The 20,188-nt window shown below is 42.3% G+C and overlaps 1 protein-coding gene across 4 annotated transcripts in view; it reads left to right on the top strand.

Moving 5' to 3' along the window:
• LOC129726669 (low-density lipoprotein receptor-related protein 2) overlaps positions 1–20,188 on the top strand; it is a 146,170-nt gene that overhangs the window by 32,222 nt on the left and 93,760 nt on the right. For 2 of the 4 annotated variants that reach the window (XM_055683649.1, XM_055683634.1), the window contains exon 2: positions 13,564–14,671. In XM_055683649.1, coding sequence (XP_055539624.1) covers positions 14,497–14,671 — 175 coding nt within the window. In that variant the 5' untranslated portion in view covers positions 13,564–14,496. Of the gene's footprint in view, positions 1–456; positions 740–13,563; positions 14,672–20,188 lie in introns of those variants that run through there. The other 2 variants (XM_055683641.1, XM_055683659.1) reach the window with 2 other exon arrangements.

Here is a 20,188-nt window from a genome sequence, read left to right as displayed (position 1 = left end):
GCAACCAACCAGTTACCTACACATATTACGAAAGGTGAATCGCAATTTGGAGAGAAAATTGTTGCGTGTTGTTGCCCAACTGCGCTTATTTCTTTTACCGTGAGCCATGCTAATAGTGGTGGTGACAAACGCACACCGTGTTCATCCGTTCATTCACTGCTCACGGTGAGCCACAACGGTGAGTGCGACCCACCCACTCACTGTTAGTGTGAGCTTTCGTTCGTGGGTTACTGCGAGGCGAGCGATCGAAGCGCAGCATAATGATTGTTTTGGTGTGCGCAACCGGACGATCGCGCGAGTGTCACCACCATATCGACCGAGCAAAGCATAGGCGCTTATGGTGTGTTGGTGGTGGTGAGTGTCCCAGCCGTTGCTCACCACAGGTGCGGCGGAGGGCTGCTAGCCAAATCACGACCTGATCTGTTGCGCGATTTCGTCAGTATGCTGAGTGTCGTGGAGGAGTGAAGATCGTCGTACTGTGAGTTAGTGTCGGAACGGATAACTTTCAAGAGTCCGGGTGCGGACTACGTGGTGCGGAGGTGTGTGCAAGCGAGTTGGAAAGGGTGCTTGAGGTGAAACTGATGAACCCTCTCGCCGCGTTTCATTTGCGGGTGAAAGGTTCGGTTTATCGCGAAGGTGAAACTTGAAAAACCTGCGCGTAAAGTGCTTCGTGAGGTTTCAGTGTGCAAATTCTAATGATCGACGAAACCTGTGGAGTGGTTCGGTGAAATTGCGAGATGTAAGTGTCGTGCGGTGGCAATCCAGTTTTGAAAAGTCAACGGATAGCTTATACCTGTTCTCGTTTCCGATCGAAAGGTGTTTCCTTGCCTGTTTGTTCCTCACTCTTTCTCTCTCTGTGTGTGTGTCCTTCTTTGCGCTGACGTTCTCCGAAGTCTGTTCGAAGCAACCGCCCGTGCACTGGCTCGATCGGAATGAGACAAGTGGGCTCAACCCCGGCCGGATGACCGGCGGGGGCAGAAATCACATTGTGGGGTAGAAACAAGGCGCGACGGCTCTGACGGATTGTTTATTCTATTAACCGATACAAATATCGAGACTCCGGCTCGAACGTCTGCATCGTGATCGCGGCTAGTTTCGCAACAGTCGAAAGTAACTTTTCGTGCCGCTGGAAAAACCTTGGAGAATCATCTCAATGTGTTCGGGATCGGCTAACGCTGCACTTATGTCTCTTTTGCATCCAATCCCCGGTGTGGCTTTTCTAACCAGACTCGACACGGGCACGGCCATCCGCCTGGCATACTAATGAAAACGGCTTTTGCCTGGGCAAGGGTAGAGTTAGGCAGGCAGGCAGGCTGGCAGCACTCTTTCTCGTGATTGGATTTCGTTACTCGAACGAGACGGAACAACGAGGGGGCTCTCGACAATCGATCCGCGGCTTTTATAAAACTTTTGCATTATAAACATCACATTATAATAGGCAAAATAAAACCGGAGAGGCCTCTCCAGATCTCCAGGTTTCTCGTTCACTGCTTGCTGCTGCAGCAGCAGCAGTGGCAAGAACCGTTCCAAATATGGCCAAGTCAACCGAGCGTGTCTTTGTGTGCAGCAACAGCAGCAGCAGCAGCAGCGAATAAAAAGAAGCCTTCTCCATACCTCTTCGAAGCTGTCAAGATATAAAAGTAGCTTTAATTTTATGCGCAAATGGAAAAGATTGGCGAGCATAAAGTAGCCGTGCTGTGCTCGTTTGTAGATACATCGTCTATTTGGGAATTCAATGATCGTGAACTTTTTTTCCGTTCCGAGCGACCGCCCGTCGTCGTCGTCGTCGTCGTCGTCGTTGTTGTGGCGAGTGATGATCATCATGGTGAAGATCGAGTTAAAAATTAATTCACGTGATTTGTGGATTCATTGCACTTCAGAGTCGTTGGCTGGGTTGCTTTTGAAAAACAAAAAAAGGAAGGAAAATCAAGCAGAATCCGTGACTGACGCATGGCTGAAATTATTAATTACAATTACCTGGCAGAAACACAGGCAGCTGCCAAAACTAATGGTTAATGTATTTGCTTCGACGAGGATCGCCCCGATCCTGAGCAGTGTGGAGTAATGGTTTCATCAGTCATGATGATGTTATCGAAGCCGATTGGGAACGAAATTTATCAGCCAGGTACAGACAACGACGGAGCCGTACTCTATGACTTGTGCAATGCGCTGACAGTCGAAAACTGTTTGCGTAGAAATTATCGATTGTTTCCAAATCAGGTTTCGCTCTGATAAATGTGTAGATTATGATACAGTTCGTAATCACTCCGGTTTGTAGTTTTGTTCCTTGCGTTGCGATTACAGTGGTAGTTCCTGCCTTTACGGCCAGTTCTTCAAAACTTTAAGTTGTGAACACTTCTGCACTCTATGAAACCTTATTAGTAAATTTTCATCCTAGTCAGAACCCTCCCAGCTGGTCTCCAGGTATGATGCTGACAAGCCTAACAAGCCAGTCGTCGTAGGTTCGAGTCTCGGCTCGGGAGAGACTGTTAGTGTCAGTAGGATCGTAGCGCTAGCCCTGCAATTGTCTGTGTATAATAAACAGAAGGTCGAGTTCCGAATCGGAATGTAGCACCAAGGCTTTGCTTTGCTCTTACATCCTAGTCAGAACAAAGGAGAAATATATGTTCCGGGTTACTGCCATGATGAGTACAACATTTGTCTTAACCAAAAACTGATTACTTCGCTTCGGATAGTACGCTGTCGGCTGGGGATCCTAGCTAAGTCATAAGTGCGAGAAGACTTCAGAGACTCAAGAGAAGTTTTTCAATAAGAAAACGTAAAGGCGAGGAACCCGGCAAGCAATTACTATGCGGTCTTTTCAAGTTTAGTTGCATGAATGAACATTTGGAATTGAATTCTGAACTGTTTTCACAACGTCCAGCAACACAATGATGCATGGAAGGCAACGTAGTCGCAAGAATCAAGACCATTTGATGTCAACGTGCTTAAGCATGGGTTTATTCACGGGCTTCCCACTAAACCTTCCTTTCCAAAAAATTTCTGAAAAGATAAGTATTTCTGGTTCAGTGAGTGGTCCTTTCAAGAAAATACTACAAGGTATACAGCCCTAGGGGTTGTATGAAATGGTGACGTAGGACTAAATGTATATAATATATGCTGCGATAAACTGTTCATAGGCAACACTACCGTTTATATTTGGTGGTCGTTATTGTAAAACTAACGATGCATGAATACATGAAAATTTCACACTAGTAGTAGTTGCGAGAATTCTCATAACTCTTATCTTTAAGCATCTATAGTTCTGAAAAGAACCGATTCCATAATCTTCAGTATAAAATTCGTGCTACAGAGGGCTGATGATCGCACTACCACCGAAAGCATTGAATATTTTGTTGGCCGCGCATTAAATTTGCTCTCCGTTGTGCCCGCCAGTAGCTGTGCCAGCTAAATATTCTGCAGCGTACGATGGTAACTGTTGCTGCCGTATGCAAAATAAAGGTAACATGCTATGCAGCTCCCGTTTCTCAATGTCGCGTACCTCTAACAGCTATACTCCACTCGCTATTGTGTGACAAACTAGACTGAAGCTGAATTTTCTACACGCAGTCTTTTGTATCAAGTTCAGCGTAGTTTTTGCCATTAGGGCGTGGCCACACAGCTTAGAGAAAGAGGAACAAACCAAAACACTTTCGTCACTACTGAGTGATTTTCATAAGTATCAAAAGAAAGTTTTTGCTTTCCCGATGCAAAAAAAACTCTGGTTCTTAGGTTAACTAATTTTCGTAACTAATATTCTACTGATAACGGTGTTCGAGTGGGCACAAAGAAACAATTCAACAGGAAAATCACTGAATTCAGCAGTGAAAATTTTTGAAATGAGGGTTATATTTTGCTGTGATAAACTATTCATAGGCAACACTACCGCTTATCTTTGGTGCGCCCTGGTCGTTATTGTGAAAATTATTATTGAAAAATTGATGAACATTTCACACTAGTAGTAGTTGTGAAAATTCTCATAACTCTTATCTTCAAACATTTATAGTTCTAAAAAGAACTGATTTCATAATCTTCAGCTCGAAATGTGTGCTACGGAACGCTGATGATCGCACCACCACCGGTAGCATTGAATATTTTGTTGGCCGCGCATAAAATTTGCTTTCCGCTATGCCCTCCAGTAGCTGTGCCAGCAAAATATCCTGCAGCGTACGATGGTACCTGTTGCTGCCGTAGGCAAAATAAAGGTAACAATATGTTCCGCGGTGCCTGGAAGTTGACTCGTATGCAGCTCTCGTTTCTCAATGTCGCGTACTTCTAACAGCTATACTCCACTCGCTGTTGTGTGACAAACTAGACTGAAGCAGAATTTTCTACACGCAGTCTTTTGTATCGAGTTCAGCGTAAATTTTTGCCATTAGGGCGTGGCCACACAGCTTGGAGAAAAAGGAACAAACCAAAACACTATGTTGAGTCAAAATATGTAGGCAGTGGAATTTATTTCGTCCATGTTATTGTTATCTGTGCCCGGGAAGCAAGCCAATAACGAGGTAAATGTATGGGAAAGCTTGACTTTAGAACTTTTCACCTTTTTCCACCATTAAGCAGTAAAGCAACAATGTTGAACATTATATCAAAAAATTCTTACACATTTTATCTATCCACCAACATATAAATGACTGAGATGCATTAAGTCGTTCGCTCGCTATAATCGTTTGAAATCTGACGCAACATTTGCCAGTTTCATTTTCGATTTCACAAAGTGTAATCTAATATAGAAAACAAAGACGTAGTCCTACGTCAAAATGCGAAGTTTTTCAAAGCATGTATTCCTTCAAGATACAGTTTTACATAAATTTGAGTCCGCTTTGAAAATTCGAGCTCTGGTAAATGAATGATGGTATACTGGGGTCTTTTTTTACGCGGTTGATTGTGCCGCGTTTGAAAGATCAGAATAGATTGATTTATACTAAATTTATTTGATACCGCGTGTACATAGTCTTCCAAATCGCGTAGAAATAATCCGCGTTGTTGTAAAAAATAATCGCGTTTGAAACTGGCCGCCAACCAAAAGCTGTTGAACAACTTTGCTGAACCCGCAATTTTCGGTGAAAATACGGGGAATATCATACGCACTAAATTATCCATCATCCAGAACTCCTTGACCTTTTGAAAAATTTTGGTGAAGATCACAACTTTTTAGAAAGTAGAAATCGAAAGATAAGTTGAGGTCAAAATATGACGAATTTCATGCTCACTAGCACCATATTCTGATCTAACCTGTCCATCAACCGAAAACCCTTGACCTTCTGAATAAGCCTGCTGAAGTCCGCAACTTTCTAGGGAGTCGGAAACGATTCCAAACCTATGGCGGTGATGTATATGATTCCAATGTTTAGAGTGGTTAAGCAGTAGCGTGCCAATACAAATCGATTTTTCGAACATCGTTTAGCGGTAGGACTCACAAGTTTCGTCTTCTCGAGATAAGTCCCCATGTAAAATTTCAGGTCGATCGGACATCGGGAACACGTGCCTCAAGGCGGTCAAAGTTTCACGAAAAATGTCGATGAAAAACAGCACAAGTAGTGATACATGAAATTGCCCAAATGAAATTTTTTTCAGATGCTATATGCCTTGGAAATGCATGAAACGTGTTAACTCGAAAAAAAAATTTCTTTAAAATCAAAGGATCTTGTAAAACTTTCGAGCTTGGAGCCAATGCACAATGGTCCAGAAACCAAATTTAGGGGGAAATTTGGGTCTAGAGCTCTATAGCAACATTTTAGAGAAAAACTTTCTTCTACAAAGTTTTTACATATGATAAACCGTTTATTGAAAAATTATTTAAAATTAGGGTGACCAACATTTTCGATGCAATCAAGTATCTAACTTTTTTATCTTTGTAGATAGAAGAAAAATTTGTTCTACAATGTTCTGCAAAGAGTGACCATAAAAAACGACTGTGTTCGATGTATTTAATTTTAAAAAAATTCATAACTTTTGAACCAGTTGATCGAATTGCGTTCTTTTTGGGTCAAATTAAAAGTAGTTCTAGTTATGAGAAAAAATACCAAAAAATAAATCTGGGTGCTTTTATATGCATAATGTATAAAATTATTGAAATTTTCGTCTTGTTTTTAAATTGAATTTACTATAATTTAGAAAATAACATATTTAAAAAAAAAAATTCCACTTATAGAGTCAATTATGCCCTTCAAAATGAGACCAAGAGATATAGGAACAATTCTATTCTCCGATTTTTCCTCCTGTCTTTTTTTGACTTTGTTTCTGTCATTTATAGTTAACAAGAAAAGAAACCTTATCGGTACTTCATTTTTGTCGTCTACTTATTTCGCTACCATGCGGTCGTCGTTGTTTTTGCCACGGGAAACAAGGTGTCTAGTACCAACAGTTTATAATGGCGGAGGAATACCGAGAAAATACCTTTTTCAGACCACGCAACAAAGCTTTTCGACTAAACTACGTAACGGTTTATCAAGCAGCATGCGCATTGCGCGGTAAGCGGTATCACTAAAGATAGCAAGAAAACATTTCATCTCTTACATTGGTTTCTCCTATTCTCTCACCTAAATATTCTCTCGCACTCATATCTCTGCTACAACGCAACCCGTATTACGAGTGAGTGAAAACCGAGGTGTAATGTCGGCATGAATGATTTCAAGCAATGAGGCGGCATCCATGAATTACGTGACGCACAGAGGGGGGAGCAGATTCTTCTGCGTTACCTAATTTTTATGGGGGGGGGGGATAGCGTTATGTTTTTTTACACAGGGGGGAGGGCAATTACTTACTTACTTCAGCAACCTAGAGCTGTTGACCTCGTACCGTATTTAGAATTTTGCTCTACTATTCTCGGTCCTAGGTTACTTAACGCCAATTTCCTAAGCGTCTCAATACTTGCAGGTCCACTTGGTTGGTCTTGTTTCTGGTACCGGTGGAGTCTGAACTACTCACGACATATCCGCTCCTCGTAGCCTCCCAACCTTTGGCAGGTGCACAATGGGGATCTCTCCAAGTAGCTCGTAGTTGATAAGCCTGCGCCATTCTCCGCTCTCGGTTTGTACTCCACAACGCTTTCCATTCAAACACGGCCAGTGCGTGTATATCCTCCGTCACGGTTTCAAGTCCATAGTAAACTACTGGTCAAATTCTAATTATGTACATCATCAGCTTTGTGCGGCAGTGTATGCTCCTGGATCGATGCGTCCTGCGAAGGGTCCGATTTACAGTTCGAATGCGTCGTTGGATTTAGAGACAACGTTGGACGGGGTTATTCCATGGAAGTTATCGTAGGGCATACCGAAGAAAAAGCCTCTGTATCTCTGTTTCTGCATATTCAAGGATACTACCAACTAAGGAGCAGAATAGCGTTTACAGTGTGTACCTAGATTTAGTCTTCGAATAAAACCACGCACCGCGAGCACCTTGGCTACTGAAATATGCTCGTTGAATCTCAGTTTAGAGTAGATAGTTACTCCTAGATCCCGAATAGTATCGACACGTTCGAGCACACTATCACCGATGCATGGGTGAATGGAATTACTCTGCATTTTGTTACATTAATTATCATTCCATTCTCACAGCACTACGACAAAAGCTCGTTGATATCATTTTGCAGTTCAATACAGCCCACAGTGATAGAGATTACTCTGTAGAATTTGAGATCATCGGCCAACATTCTCTTTGCGGAGTTTAGTCGGGAGTACACATCATTCACAAACAGAACGCAGCTGAGCGGGCCTAAAACGCTGCCCTGTGGTACACCAGACTTGATGACGAATTCTTTGGAACAAATCCTGAAACAAATTTTTCAATGGAATAAACATGTAACATAACATCAAATGGTTTAAAAAAGTCGACATAGATCGAGTCAACCTGTTTTTTTACTCCTGACTTTCTTAAACAAGCGATTCGTGTAACACACTAAATTTGTCGTGGTTGACCTGTGTTGTATAAACCCATATTGGTGCTCCGATATCAACGGGCATGCAGCTCTGTAAAGTATTGATTCGAAAACCAAAATGCCGCAGTCACAACTGGAAAGCAGTAGCCTCAATTTCCTTGTTTTGGCACGTAAACCACGCACTTTCTGGTAATGAACCATTGGAGGTTTTTTTCATGGCATCTTGAAGGCATTTTTGTTAGACTGAAATGATGAGGATTCTGAAAGACCTCCGCCTCTACCGCGACTTCAGGGCGACAACTTGGACGGCTTGGCCAACATTCGATGGAAGAAGATACATACGATGAAGATTGCGCGACAAGGTCGGAAGAGTTAAAGGCTTGGTTGATTCGGTAGTGTACGTCGGCTCCACTACGATGCGTGAGTCATTGTCATTGTCGGTACCAGGGATCCCAAGTATACGAATTAGTCTACCACTTCGGTCTATGAGCACCTTCTGTGGCAGCGCGAATGTTGGTTGTCGTCGTGCCTCTTTCTCTCATGTACTTGGTTATAAACGCATTGATTTCAAGTCCAACTCCATTAGCCTCCACCTTTAGTCTGACGCAGATTTTTTTTTGTATTAAACCGTGCTTCAGATCATATTGGAACAAACACAGTTGCGTGTATTTCAGTTATTTATTGACTTCCAGATCTTTTCCTTCGCGAATGTAGCATTTTCTTCATACTTTTGAAAAAATACGGAAAAAATTGTTCGTCACGGTTTCGAAGGAATTCTCGAGCTTTTCCAGTGATACAGCTCATTAGGCGGCGCACACCTTCTTCGTCCATCGTTTTGGCTATTTGTTTCCACCAGGTCTGATTGATGTCTTGAACAACAATTTCCTTTACCTTGAGCCTCTGCCCAGAATTATTCAATAGGGCGGAACTAGGGGCAATTGGGTAGGTTAAGGTCTTTCAAAACAAACTGGATCCCTTTCTATGCATACCATTCTTGAACGACTTCACTGTAATATCATGTAAAACAACACGAAATGGTCGTGGGATCGAATGAACGGCAATATTCGTTTTTGGAGACAATCTTTTCGGTACAGTTCCGACGTCATTGCTTCCAATAAAGCGAGCATCAGGTCATCATATTCCTATACACACTCCTTCATTGACCTGCATTCGGATGCGGCGGCGCTGGTATTGCCTAATATAAAGATTAAAGTCACCAGTTTTTACACATTGAGGATGCATTTTAGTCTCAAGTATCATTTATTGGTTCTCTGTGTAACTACAGCTGATCTGGCAATAACAGAGTAGCAACCGCGGGCGGTCAATCATGCTCATGCTCATGCTCACAATCTTTTCGGTTATGTTCCGACGTCATTGTCTTATTTGTAGCGAAAACTTTCGCTTTTTTGCCACAGCTGCAAATTTGTACAAATTTGTTGTCAAACATGAATCTAAGTTTGGCTGGAACATCCCCCGAGCCGTTGCCGAGTAAAATTTTTTACCTGGGATTTGGCTGTAGGTTTCATCGTCCATCAGAAGACACCCTTGGAACTTGGTCGTATAGCTTTCGAGCACGGATTTTGGCCACACTATTCTGTTTGATTTGATTTTTTTCCAGAGTCGAATTCTCCCCATAATACAAGATTGGCTTGAGGCATCCGAATCGTCGTTAATGTTTCCTTATACCGTTTGGTAACGCGCCATACGGTATTTCTGAACAATTTCAGCTGTTTAGCTATCCTAAATGCAGACCACAAAGGATTTTCGAAATGACTGCAGAGTATTCTCCCTTCTTTCGGCTTTTATGTTGATTGTTTACAAAATACAGTCGTTTTGCGGAATGTTAAAAATACATAGGTGAAGCTAACGAAATTCCCGATTCGTGGGCGTTAAGAACATCAAAATACGTTCACCAGGAGCGCCACAGTACGAGTAAAAGTTTGCTCCAATTCTGAATAAAGCAAGCCTTAGTATTGTTCAAGACTTTTAGTGGTGACCACTTTTTCACTCTGCGAAATATTGTTAGCAAATTTATGTCGTGACATGAACGAGAATGTGAAAGAATGTTGTGGGTCATTGCCACGGCAATATCTTCGAATCCAAAACCTTTGACCCAAATCTGCTTCAATTCTGTTATATTTTTCCACAAAATTTATTATTGTTTTAACTTTGATTTTATTTTACCCAAAGAGAGTTGAGAGAGTTGTTCGTAAGTTTCGTTTTTTTTCCAGTTTTAGTGTTTCAATTTCATACTTTGATTTTTTAATACTTTCACTTAGAAGGTTGCTTTGCTCATTCTTTTTGTTTCCAGCCTACGACCTAATTTTGTTTGATGTTTGTTTCAGTTTTGTCCACTTTTCATGATTTTTTATTTATTTTTGCCTTGAACTTTTACTCAATCCACCTTTAATTCAATATTTACCGATTTTTTACCCAACTTTGCACATCTTTTAGAAGTATTTTTCAACAAATTCCCATACCGAATTTGTTTAGTTTTCTTCAAATTAACCTCAATTTCATACATCTCCATGACAACACATGAAATAATTTTATGTTATTTTAGTTTTAATTTCTGTTCTCGAAATTTTGCTTCTAGTGTTCATTCTACTTTCCACCATCAGTAAATCAAAAGTTGAAAGTTTCTCCACGTCGACGCCAGAATCGACCGAGCGCATTCCCCCCGAACAAGATGACGTGCAATTTCGTGCTGGCCAGGCCAGGGCAATCCCATCCCGACCGTTTTGTTTGACCCGTCATCATTTTCGGCTGCCGCTGTTACTGTCAGGTCATTACGCGAAAGTTCAAAAACCTCCCGGTTAGTTAGGCCCGCTGTGCGTGAAGGATAATGATCTAATCGAAAGATCTGCTTCGTCGAGAGATCTGCGATTTGACGTTCTCCGCCCAGCGAATGAAAGCTGGGCGTGAGGGTTGCTGGCTGGGGTTGGTTGTTAGGCACCTTCCACCTAATGGCTGGCTATACACAACACAACACAGTTTTCAGCTCGACATCACTCGAATGGCAAAGAAGAATCAAGAAATGATTACCTCAGCTTTTTACGCGTAGTGCCACACAACGTAACTTCTTTTTCTCTCTCGCTCTCTCTGTCTCGACCTGTTTGTGTATATAGACAAGCTTGAGTTGGCCATTTATTTGCCACGATGAAGTGTTTTCTTTGCCTTGGGTTGCCCCAATGCCACCCGGGCCGGCCGTTTGTTGCTTCATCAATCTCTCGTAGAAAGAAAGGGCCCTTCGTTCTTCGCATTTCTTTCTAGCTGCGTGTGCCTGTTGCGCCGTTGGCACGAACACGGTTGCGGGCTGTGATGTAGTTGTAAAAAAAAGTATTATGACAGCACAATCACCAGTGCAAGCTCAGCTGGTGCTCTTTCACGCTGACACTCCGCCGTTCTTCTGGGCGACTTGTTAGATGACAGGAATGAGCGCGAGGGGTGAGGATAAACCTCAACACACTTTGCATGCGGGCGGGAGTTTTACCGTTAGCTTAATTAATATTACCTCTGCGCTCGAGCCAGTCACAATCGCAAGCATTCAACAGCAGTCTGCGCTGCAGAACCTTACTCCGACCCTTGGTTTCGTTAGCTGTGTTTTAACGGTGACCGAACCGCAACTCTTCGGGATGTTTTTAACTTTTATTACAGCGCTGTGCGTTTTGCTACCGGGTGCATCCCTTTTGGACGTTCCGTCAATGTCGCTGGTCGTCGTCTTAAGGTCGATAATGTTTTCAAACAGTGGCCGCGGTTGCGTACACATAAAAATGGCAGCGTACGCGGTTTTGAGTGGAGTTGACTCACAGTGAGCTCTGTGAATTGAAACTTGCAGTGATTTAGAACAACTCTCTACGATGATTGAAAACTGACTTTACCTGTGTCCGTGGTTTTTATAGACTTTTTCATACAAAAACTCACTCACTTTACTAATTACCGATACTAAGGTTGTAAAAATTTCTTCTGTTTATCGGTCACATTTCGAATCCCTAACCAAATAATCAACAACCTGTAGCTTAGCAACCAAGATTTCGACTGAAAATCCCGAATGTGAATTATCTATCGTTTATTCATCGTGACGGTCATGGCTTGCCTGGTCCTACACGGTGTTTGCCGGTACGGCTTTACAAAAAAAAACGAAGTCTTTCAATTTATTATTCAGCTGATTAACTTTGATACTTTTTAGTTTTTCACTTTCACAAATTGGTTTCAGTTTTGTCTAGTTTAATCAAATTCGAAATGGATTATTGAGAGTCTTGACAAGAGGCTTTACGAATGTTCTACAAAAAAAAAAAAAAATGACGAAACCTTTAATCAAAAGCCGCATCCTGTTTAAATAAAAATATTTCGGCGTGCGATCGTGGCTTGATTTTCGCTTTGCTATAAAATTTTGCCCAAAATTTAGCTCCCCCTTTAGCAGAAACCGCCACAGATAACCGGTCATCGACGGTGCAAATTAGTGACGACGATCGCTCGATTCGATGTTTAGCAACTTTCACTCATAAAACTCCAAAATACGACCGAATTGATTAATTCAAACGGCTTGAGAAAGGTTATCATCAGCGCCTGCCTTTTTTGTTCGGGTTCCCTTAATCCCATTCATCGCAATCACCGGGCGAACTGAAAACGCTTCGAATCTCTGCGTGGGACTTGCGTCGATTTTTAATTTACGGTCGCCATTCGGGGAATCTCACTTTCGTTTGGAAGAAAAGGGAAAAAACGCACTATAGTAGGGTAGCATAAATTATGCTTTATACACACCTTTGCCGTAATTTCACCGTGACTCGCCCGTGTCATCGTTTGTCTGCCTACTGCGATGGGCAGAGGCACCGAAACAAAAATGGGCTTCAATATTCATCCATATTTTTTCCTGTTCCCTGAGTTTGAGTGTGTAGAGGCTGACTAGATTGAAGTGGAGTGAAGGTCAAAGGAGAAAGTTACCTTCATTCCAAGCCCAGCTCTCGGAAAGTTCATCGTCACACGAACTGGTGTGGAATAAGTGGAAGGCAAGAAGAGGGGAAACAAAACAGAGCCGAAGTTTAATGACAGAGGCACTACTGCAATAAACTAGCACCTGGTTGACCCTCAGCAGGAGGAAGAATCACCTGCCGAGGGTTCGAGGTCAGCTCGAGCGAAGAACAGGTGCTTCCTTTCGTCCTGGTTCTGCCTGACTAAACGTAAACTTTCCACAGAACCCCGTTTTGATTTGGTCAACACCGCGATGAAGGTCATAAAACTTGTGACTTGCTACCGGGCTCACGACCTGTTTTAGTGACGTTTCTCGCCCCGATTGGAACGAAAAATCTGAAGCAATTTGAAGGGCTGTAAAAAATACCATCACAACAACAACAGGCAAAACAGATCTGATTTCGATCATGAAGCAGAAACTGGTTCCCAGCGAAGCTGGAGGAAACTGGTAAAACAACATCCAATAAAAAATCTGAAATATCGCGATCGTAATAATGTTTGGGACCGATCATGATCATGTCGTCGTGAATGCTTGAACCTATTCCACGCGTAGTTTATTGTTTGCTATATTTTATTAGGTAATGGATCTAGTTTTCAGTGCAAAGTCGAACCATAACCTAGCATGACTTGGAGTTTATCTCGTTCGAATGAAGCGTAGAACCACCCAATAAATAATATTCTTTATTATTTTCTCTCTCTCGTTTCTCCAGCTCACAGCGAATCGAACACAGCAAAAAAAAGCACCGAAATCGACGGCGAAACTTTTCACGGCCACATGCCAATCCCGCGGGAAAACCCGGACAACTCGTCAAGATTTCTGCGCTATTGTTGTTATTATTATTAATGTTATTGTAGTATTGTTATTTGACCTCAACCACAGATGAATTCGCTGGAAACCACCCGGCGCGACCCTTCTTGTTCTTCTGCGCGATTTGGACGTCTCTGAGACGACGAAGACGACGATGATCACGGAATTCCCGGGAATAAGCCGTTGTTGTTAGACTATGCGTTAGAATCGTGCTGGAAAAAAACGGCAACAATCTCGTGTTTGTAGTGGTAGGAGAAGAGGGGAAAAAAGAGTATAAAAGTTGACCAAGGTGAACCCCTGCTGGATAGTTGGAGGAGTTCACCAACAGAGAGTGAGAGAAAAAAAAAGTTGTATCGATCGATCGATTGATCACGATCGCTGCACGGTGTGCCTTTGTCTTAGGGTTGTTTTTTTTTTGTTTTGTAGTGGTGGTGAAGATCTTCCGGGAAGAAAAAGAAGAAGAAGAAGCAGTTGATGAAAATTGAAAGTCACTCCCCGCTGCTCTCAGTGCCGGTTGTGTAGTGTTGTTGTAAAGTGCACACAGAAGCGCACAATAAGGAAGGAATGCTGCAAGGCAAGCCGGCACCAATTTTGTGATCTTCTGCGGTCAGGTCGCCGCCGCGTGCATAGTGGAGTTATAATTCCAAGTAATCAAACCATCGATCGAGCGATCAAAGTGCGTGATCTGTGTTTTTTTGTGACCTTGTGCGAAACAGAAAAAAAAACAACCAACGGACAGCGCTGTACGGAACTTGTTCCTTGGAACGGAGAGGGGTACCACAGTGGACGCCCCTCGGTGTCGACGCTGACTCTGGCTGGCTAGCTAGTGTTCATTATGGGGACGCAAAGCGGGAGACTAAAGGATCACGATCGATGGAAAGCAGCAGCAGTGTCCTCCTCCGGTCTCGCTCGGGTTGTCCCGCCGGTGCTGCTGACCGGCTGGTTCTACCTGCTGGTGGTGGCTACGGTTACGACCTCTACGGTTCGCGCAGAGTCCAAAATAGAGTTAGGTGAGTACAATCGAGAGGGCTGAGCGTGCGTGAACGCCGCCAAACCGACATCTTAATTGTCTTGACATGAGTTATGATCCCTTTGTCTAATTCTTGTACCGATTATAATCGCTAACAGTGAGCAGTGAACGGGGGGAAAGTCGGTGGCGGTGGGGCGTGCAACATTAAAGCGGTCTTTGAACCATGTAGCAACATTCGCACTCCGAGCCGGCATCGCAAAATGGTGTCTTTTTCACGCGAAACTAATAACTTGGCGTAATAATTGCAGCATTGTCTTAGCGTATGCGCAGTAGGCGCCCACCCCACAGTCAAAAAGTCAAAATAATTCACCACACAAACAGACCCCAAACAGACGCAGTCGGAATTGCAAATACTAAAGTTCAACCATTACCGGAGAGATGATCTCAACGATAAACGTCATCGGAGCGCTGTGAGGTGGCCGCTGGTTGTTTGTTTTGCGTTCTGTTTTTGCTTTATAAACCACTTTGTCTTGTCACCTTTTTGGTGGTGGGATTGGGTAGAAAAATAGTCTATTAACACGCATCTGGACCATAAAAACGACTGCGGTGGGGGTTGAAAAGGTGTCCAACAAATTAAATTTGCACCTTCATCCTAGGGAAACACGGTAATAAAGTTTAAATAAACTGAAAATGAACAAACACAATCTGTGCTCGAAGGTAGGCTTTGAACTTTGCTGTACACTTGTGAGCTTGGGGAGTGTCGTATTAAATCTGTCTATAATGAAAGTCGGCCCAATTTAAAATGGGTTACATTCGATTACTCACGATACATACTGGAATGAATTGGGCTCATCCGCTCCTATTTGACAGCACTTTAGGTCAGAGCTGCAAACTGTTATCGCAGTAAGCGTGGAGAGCTAGTCTAGCTTATTTTTGTTTTCAGAGTTTTCCGTGTTAACACTCGTGTCAGTTTGAAGCGTCGATTATAATTTGTTTACTAGTTCAATTACTGAAGTGTTAAGCGCATTTTAATTGTTTATCTTCATCGTTCCGTGAAACTTTGTAACAACTTTAGATTTTGACCGACAAATCATCTTTCTTATTAGATAACGATAATGTAAACCTGCCGTGAGTATTTTTGGAAACTTAGATAACCAAAAGTTCTTCAATCGTTTCAAGCCAATTCGTGAGAAAGGCTTGTTCAGTCAGGTTAACCACCTAATCCAACTCACAAAAACGAACCGATATTCGATGATTTATACTACTTTCATTATAATTGTTATAATTGTTGTTGTTGAAGTGAATTATAATTGTTGATGTTGAAAGTTGATGAATTTATTTGTAATTTTTCTCTTCAATAAATGTCAAGATGAACCTGATAAATCTGAAAATTCAATCTCAGTAGACAATAAAACCTCTCTCGAGCGAAAATGATAGCACATGGTAAAACCCCTGCTAAAACTGATTTTGGAACCATAAACTGAAGAAAAGGCATTTAATTAGCATCGAATCAGTGTAAATTTATTGAACTATAAATTATTTGTTCTGCTCAACTTATTTTCCAGCTCAAGGGACACAAAAAAAGTTTAATAGTTAGTAGTTTTTAGGAAGCAATTTATGAGCATTTAATTATTTTGATTATTATCCAGCTTTTATTGGTTGAAAGTTTTGTTTCCGAAATCAGTTCTGCTAGCTTGTTTTAGGCTAACAGAACACTGCTTTTTTCCATAGAAACGGTGTACGTTTTGATTAGTTTTTTTTCGTTCTGTCGACTTTGTCCTTTCAGTTATAATAAAACTTCAAAAATGATACATTTTAATAAATCCATCTTTGCATCTTTGTTCCATTTGCGATATTTGGCTGCACTGCAGCTTTTGGCAGATCGGCAATAAACAGCAGTCACATTTTAGGCAGATTTCCTCCATTTAAAGTTCTAATCGAAAACATAACGTTGAAAAGTATCATTTGGATACAGAAGCTTAGAGATTTGCGATCATCAGAAGAGTTTTTCCTATCAATAAAAAAAAACGGGAAGTACCGTGTATTTGTTGCAGCAGTACTGCATATATAGGAAAGAATTACTGTTTTGGATAAAAACACATTCGAGGGTATGCAGAAAATTCAGTGATGGGCTGAAGGAACAACACATCCATGGTTCGCAGAGTTGAAGTTGGCATTTTGGTACATATCAAATGGATAGCTAGCTTCACTCTATACTCCCACTGCATCAATTCGTACAATTAAAAGCCGAAAAGAGTGCTTTAAGGATCGAACGATCTTCAAACCTTTTGGAAAGTGACTCAATAGAACTACGTTTTTCTTAAGCCTAGGGGTGTAAATTGAAATTGTTCTGCTATAAGTTGGTTTGTTTTCACCCCGCTTACTTCATTTTTTGCAGCAATCGATTGGGAAATTATACACGCATCCGCCCAATTGCAGAAATGTGTTGTTTGATTATGAGAACTATTATACTATTGAAAATTGCCTTGTTGAAAAGAAAGTTTTACGTCCTCTGATTGGTTCTTTGCTGGTTACTGCCAGTATCAGCTGGTTCTCCGAATTTGCTTTCGGCTTAAACAAATCACTTCTCAATGCTTAGACCGCGACGCGGTTCTCGTCACCCTATCATGAACCTCGCTTCGCTGCCGCTGTACCCAACCATCAGACCCGTCTCAGGTGCCTGTACGTATGCTGAAGCAACGAAACCCGGTAGGTATTCTCCACCAACGGGCTTCCAAGGAAACTTGTCCAGAATGACCTCCTCCCAAGCTGCAACTGGCGCAGAAGATCATCCTGGCGGAAGACCTTCTGACCGGGCACTACAACATCTTGGCATCGAAATGCCCTTCAAGAATCTCCCGGTCTGGGGTTCACTATGTCCTGGACATCTTCTTGTCCAACGTCGCCATCTCCGAAATTCCAGTTGTGTTCGAGGAGCTATCGCCGGACCACCATCCGGTGGTGCTGACGGTGCTGAAACAGTGGCCAGCCATTCTCGGCAAAACTACCATAGCACCGACTGGGTCCGGTTCGTCGACGAGAACACCAACACCTCTCTAACAGATTCCAGTTCGTATCGAGTGGAAACTTCAAAAGCTCTTTCGGGGCCGTGTCGACTGGTGTGCCCCAAGGTAGTAACTTGGGGCCAATTCTTTTTCTGCTGTTTATTAATGATCTGGCCAAGTTAGAGCTGCATGGAAAATTACGTCTCTTTGCTGACGACACGTCAGTCTTTTATCAAGGAACTGAATGCACCGCTATCCAGCTTCAAATCGAACGGGACCTCCTTCTTCTACATGACTACTTTCAAACTAATTTGATGTCAATGAATCTATCGAAAACCAAGTATATGCTCATTCACTCGTTCCGCCGAGAACTCCCGGCTCGCGAGCCAATTAAAATCACCAATCGTGTCATCGAAGGAGTATTTGAATACCCATTTCTCGGCCTCACGCTAGACAAGAGAATGAACTGGAAGGCCCATCTTGAGTCTCTCAAGCGAAAGCTAACATCACTATGTGGTATATTAAGGAAGGTTTCATCATTTTTGCCTTTGGCGACTATGAAAACACTATACTTCTCACTAATCCATTCTCGGCTCCAGTACCTAGTTGCAACGTGGGGACTGGCTTGCAAATCTTCTTTAAGAGAGCTACAGGTGATACAAAAGAGAAGCTTAAAAGCCGTGTTCCCGAAACCTCATCTGTATCCCACTCATCTACGAAGATCCCAGGGACTCAACCCTACCAATCAGCGCACTCCGGGAGTATCAAATGTTGATCCACTTGCGAAATAACATCACTTCAACAGTCCTTGTCACAAGAAGAATGCACGAAAACCGCTCAAGCAGACAAACTGGTCACCTATATTTGACACGATTCAACACGGAATACGGTCGCAAAAAATGTCGTACATTGGTAGCAAACTGTTTAACGACCTCCCCCCATCATGTAAAAATGCCCCCACAACATATATCTTCAAGCGTCGTTTGCGAGCTATCATCAAAACGAAAATACCACAGTATCTAGCCTAATTCTGGATTACACCCGAATACTACAACCAGAGCAACGCCATCAACGCGCGAACCACCAGCACCACCCCACAATTGTCGACAAGAATAATCACCAGCTTCAACTTGTAGTTAACAACATCGTATCGCACTTCCTTAAAAGAGCAGATGCTCACTGGAAGTGCAAACTTATTTTAGCGATTCAAGTGTAAAAAATATATCGGAAATAACATCGAACACCGGCTGCCATCTGCTTTTATTCACCGATGAGAATGGTGTCCTCCTTGAGGAGCAGTTTGGGTTCCGAAAGAGTAGGTCCACAATCCAACAACTCAATAAAGTTACTAACATCATTCAGCGGAGCAAGTCGGTGTCCAAGACGACAGCAATGGCGCTCTTGGACATTGAAAATACTTTCGACAGTATGTGAAATGATGGCCTGTTGCACAAGCTGCATCGACACAATTTTCCGATATATTTGATTAAGATCATTAAAAACTATCTCTCGGACAGAGCTTTTCGGATTCGCTTGCACAATTTGTGCTCAGAGCAACTCAACATCGATGCAGGAGTGCCCCAAGGTAGCATACTGGGACCACTCCTATACAACATCTACACCTCGGACAGCCCACCTCTCCTGGGGAGTGGAGTGTTGTGGATGATACCGAAATCATGTACAAGAGTCGCATCATCGCGCTCTGACACGCAGACTGCGGGGAGACCTGGATGCTTTGAAAGAGCACTATACCAGCTGATCAGAAGACCCAGGTCATTTTGTTCCTTGACTTACTCCTCCTGACGATTGCAGAATACGGCTCGGTGGTTTCTTCATAGAGTGATCCAGTGTGGAAGGGCTGTGTTCGGACGCACAGGCTGAGGCTCCAGCGCGTGCAAAACAAAATATTGAAAATAATAATAAACCTACCCCCCTGAACAAGAACAAACAAGGTACTAGATCTTGCAAATCTGGATACTGGATTCGACCACTAGGGTAGAAGCACCGGTTTTGGCCATAGCACCAGTTTTGGCCATGATAGGATTAAATTGACAATTGTGAAGAAGTATCTTAAATTAATGCTATTTCGAAGTCTCCTATTGAAACTACTAATATTTCTCGACAAATATATTATTCACTGTAGCTAACAAATATGCGTATTTTACTTTTAATAAAGGAACTAATTATACTCTCCCAGGTTTACTGTACAGTCTTACGTTCAAGTAATTCTCAAGCTATTTTTGATAGAGTATAACCTTGTTTAAGTTTGTCTATTTCTATGACAAATTTTGTTACCAGCATCAGGCACAACTTACTACAGCACATGAATAAAAAAAATATGCATTATGGTATGATTTTTCTCTGCAATAACAAAAATAACGAAAGCTTCCAAAAACGATCGATGATCCATTCTTGGCCACATATCAAAGCAAATCCATAATTCATAATCCTGATATTGGCCATATGTAAACAAAACCATGGTAACGTATAAACATTGATGCAAAACATGAAAAATACGGAGTTTTTCGGGCTATCATACGATATCGCATAAG

The sequence above is a fragment of the Wyeomyia smithii genome, chromosome 1, assembly GCF_029784165.1.
Source record: "Wyeomyia smithii strain HCP4-BCI-WySm-NY-G18 chromosome 1, ASM2978416v1, whole genome shotgun sequence".
Taxonomy (NCBI): Eukaryota; Metazoa; Arthropoda; class Insecta; order Diptera; family Culicidae; genus Wyeomyia; species Wyeomyia smithii.
Note: the sequence above shows the minus strand (reverse complement) of the source record. Positions and strands in the feature narration are given on the sequence as shown.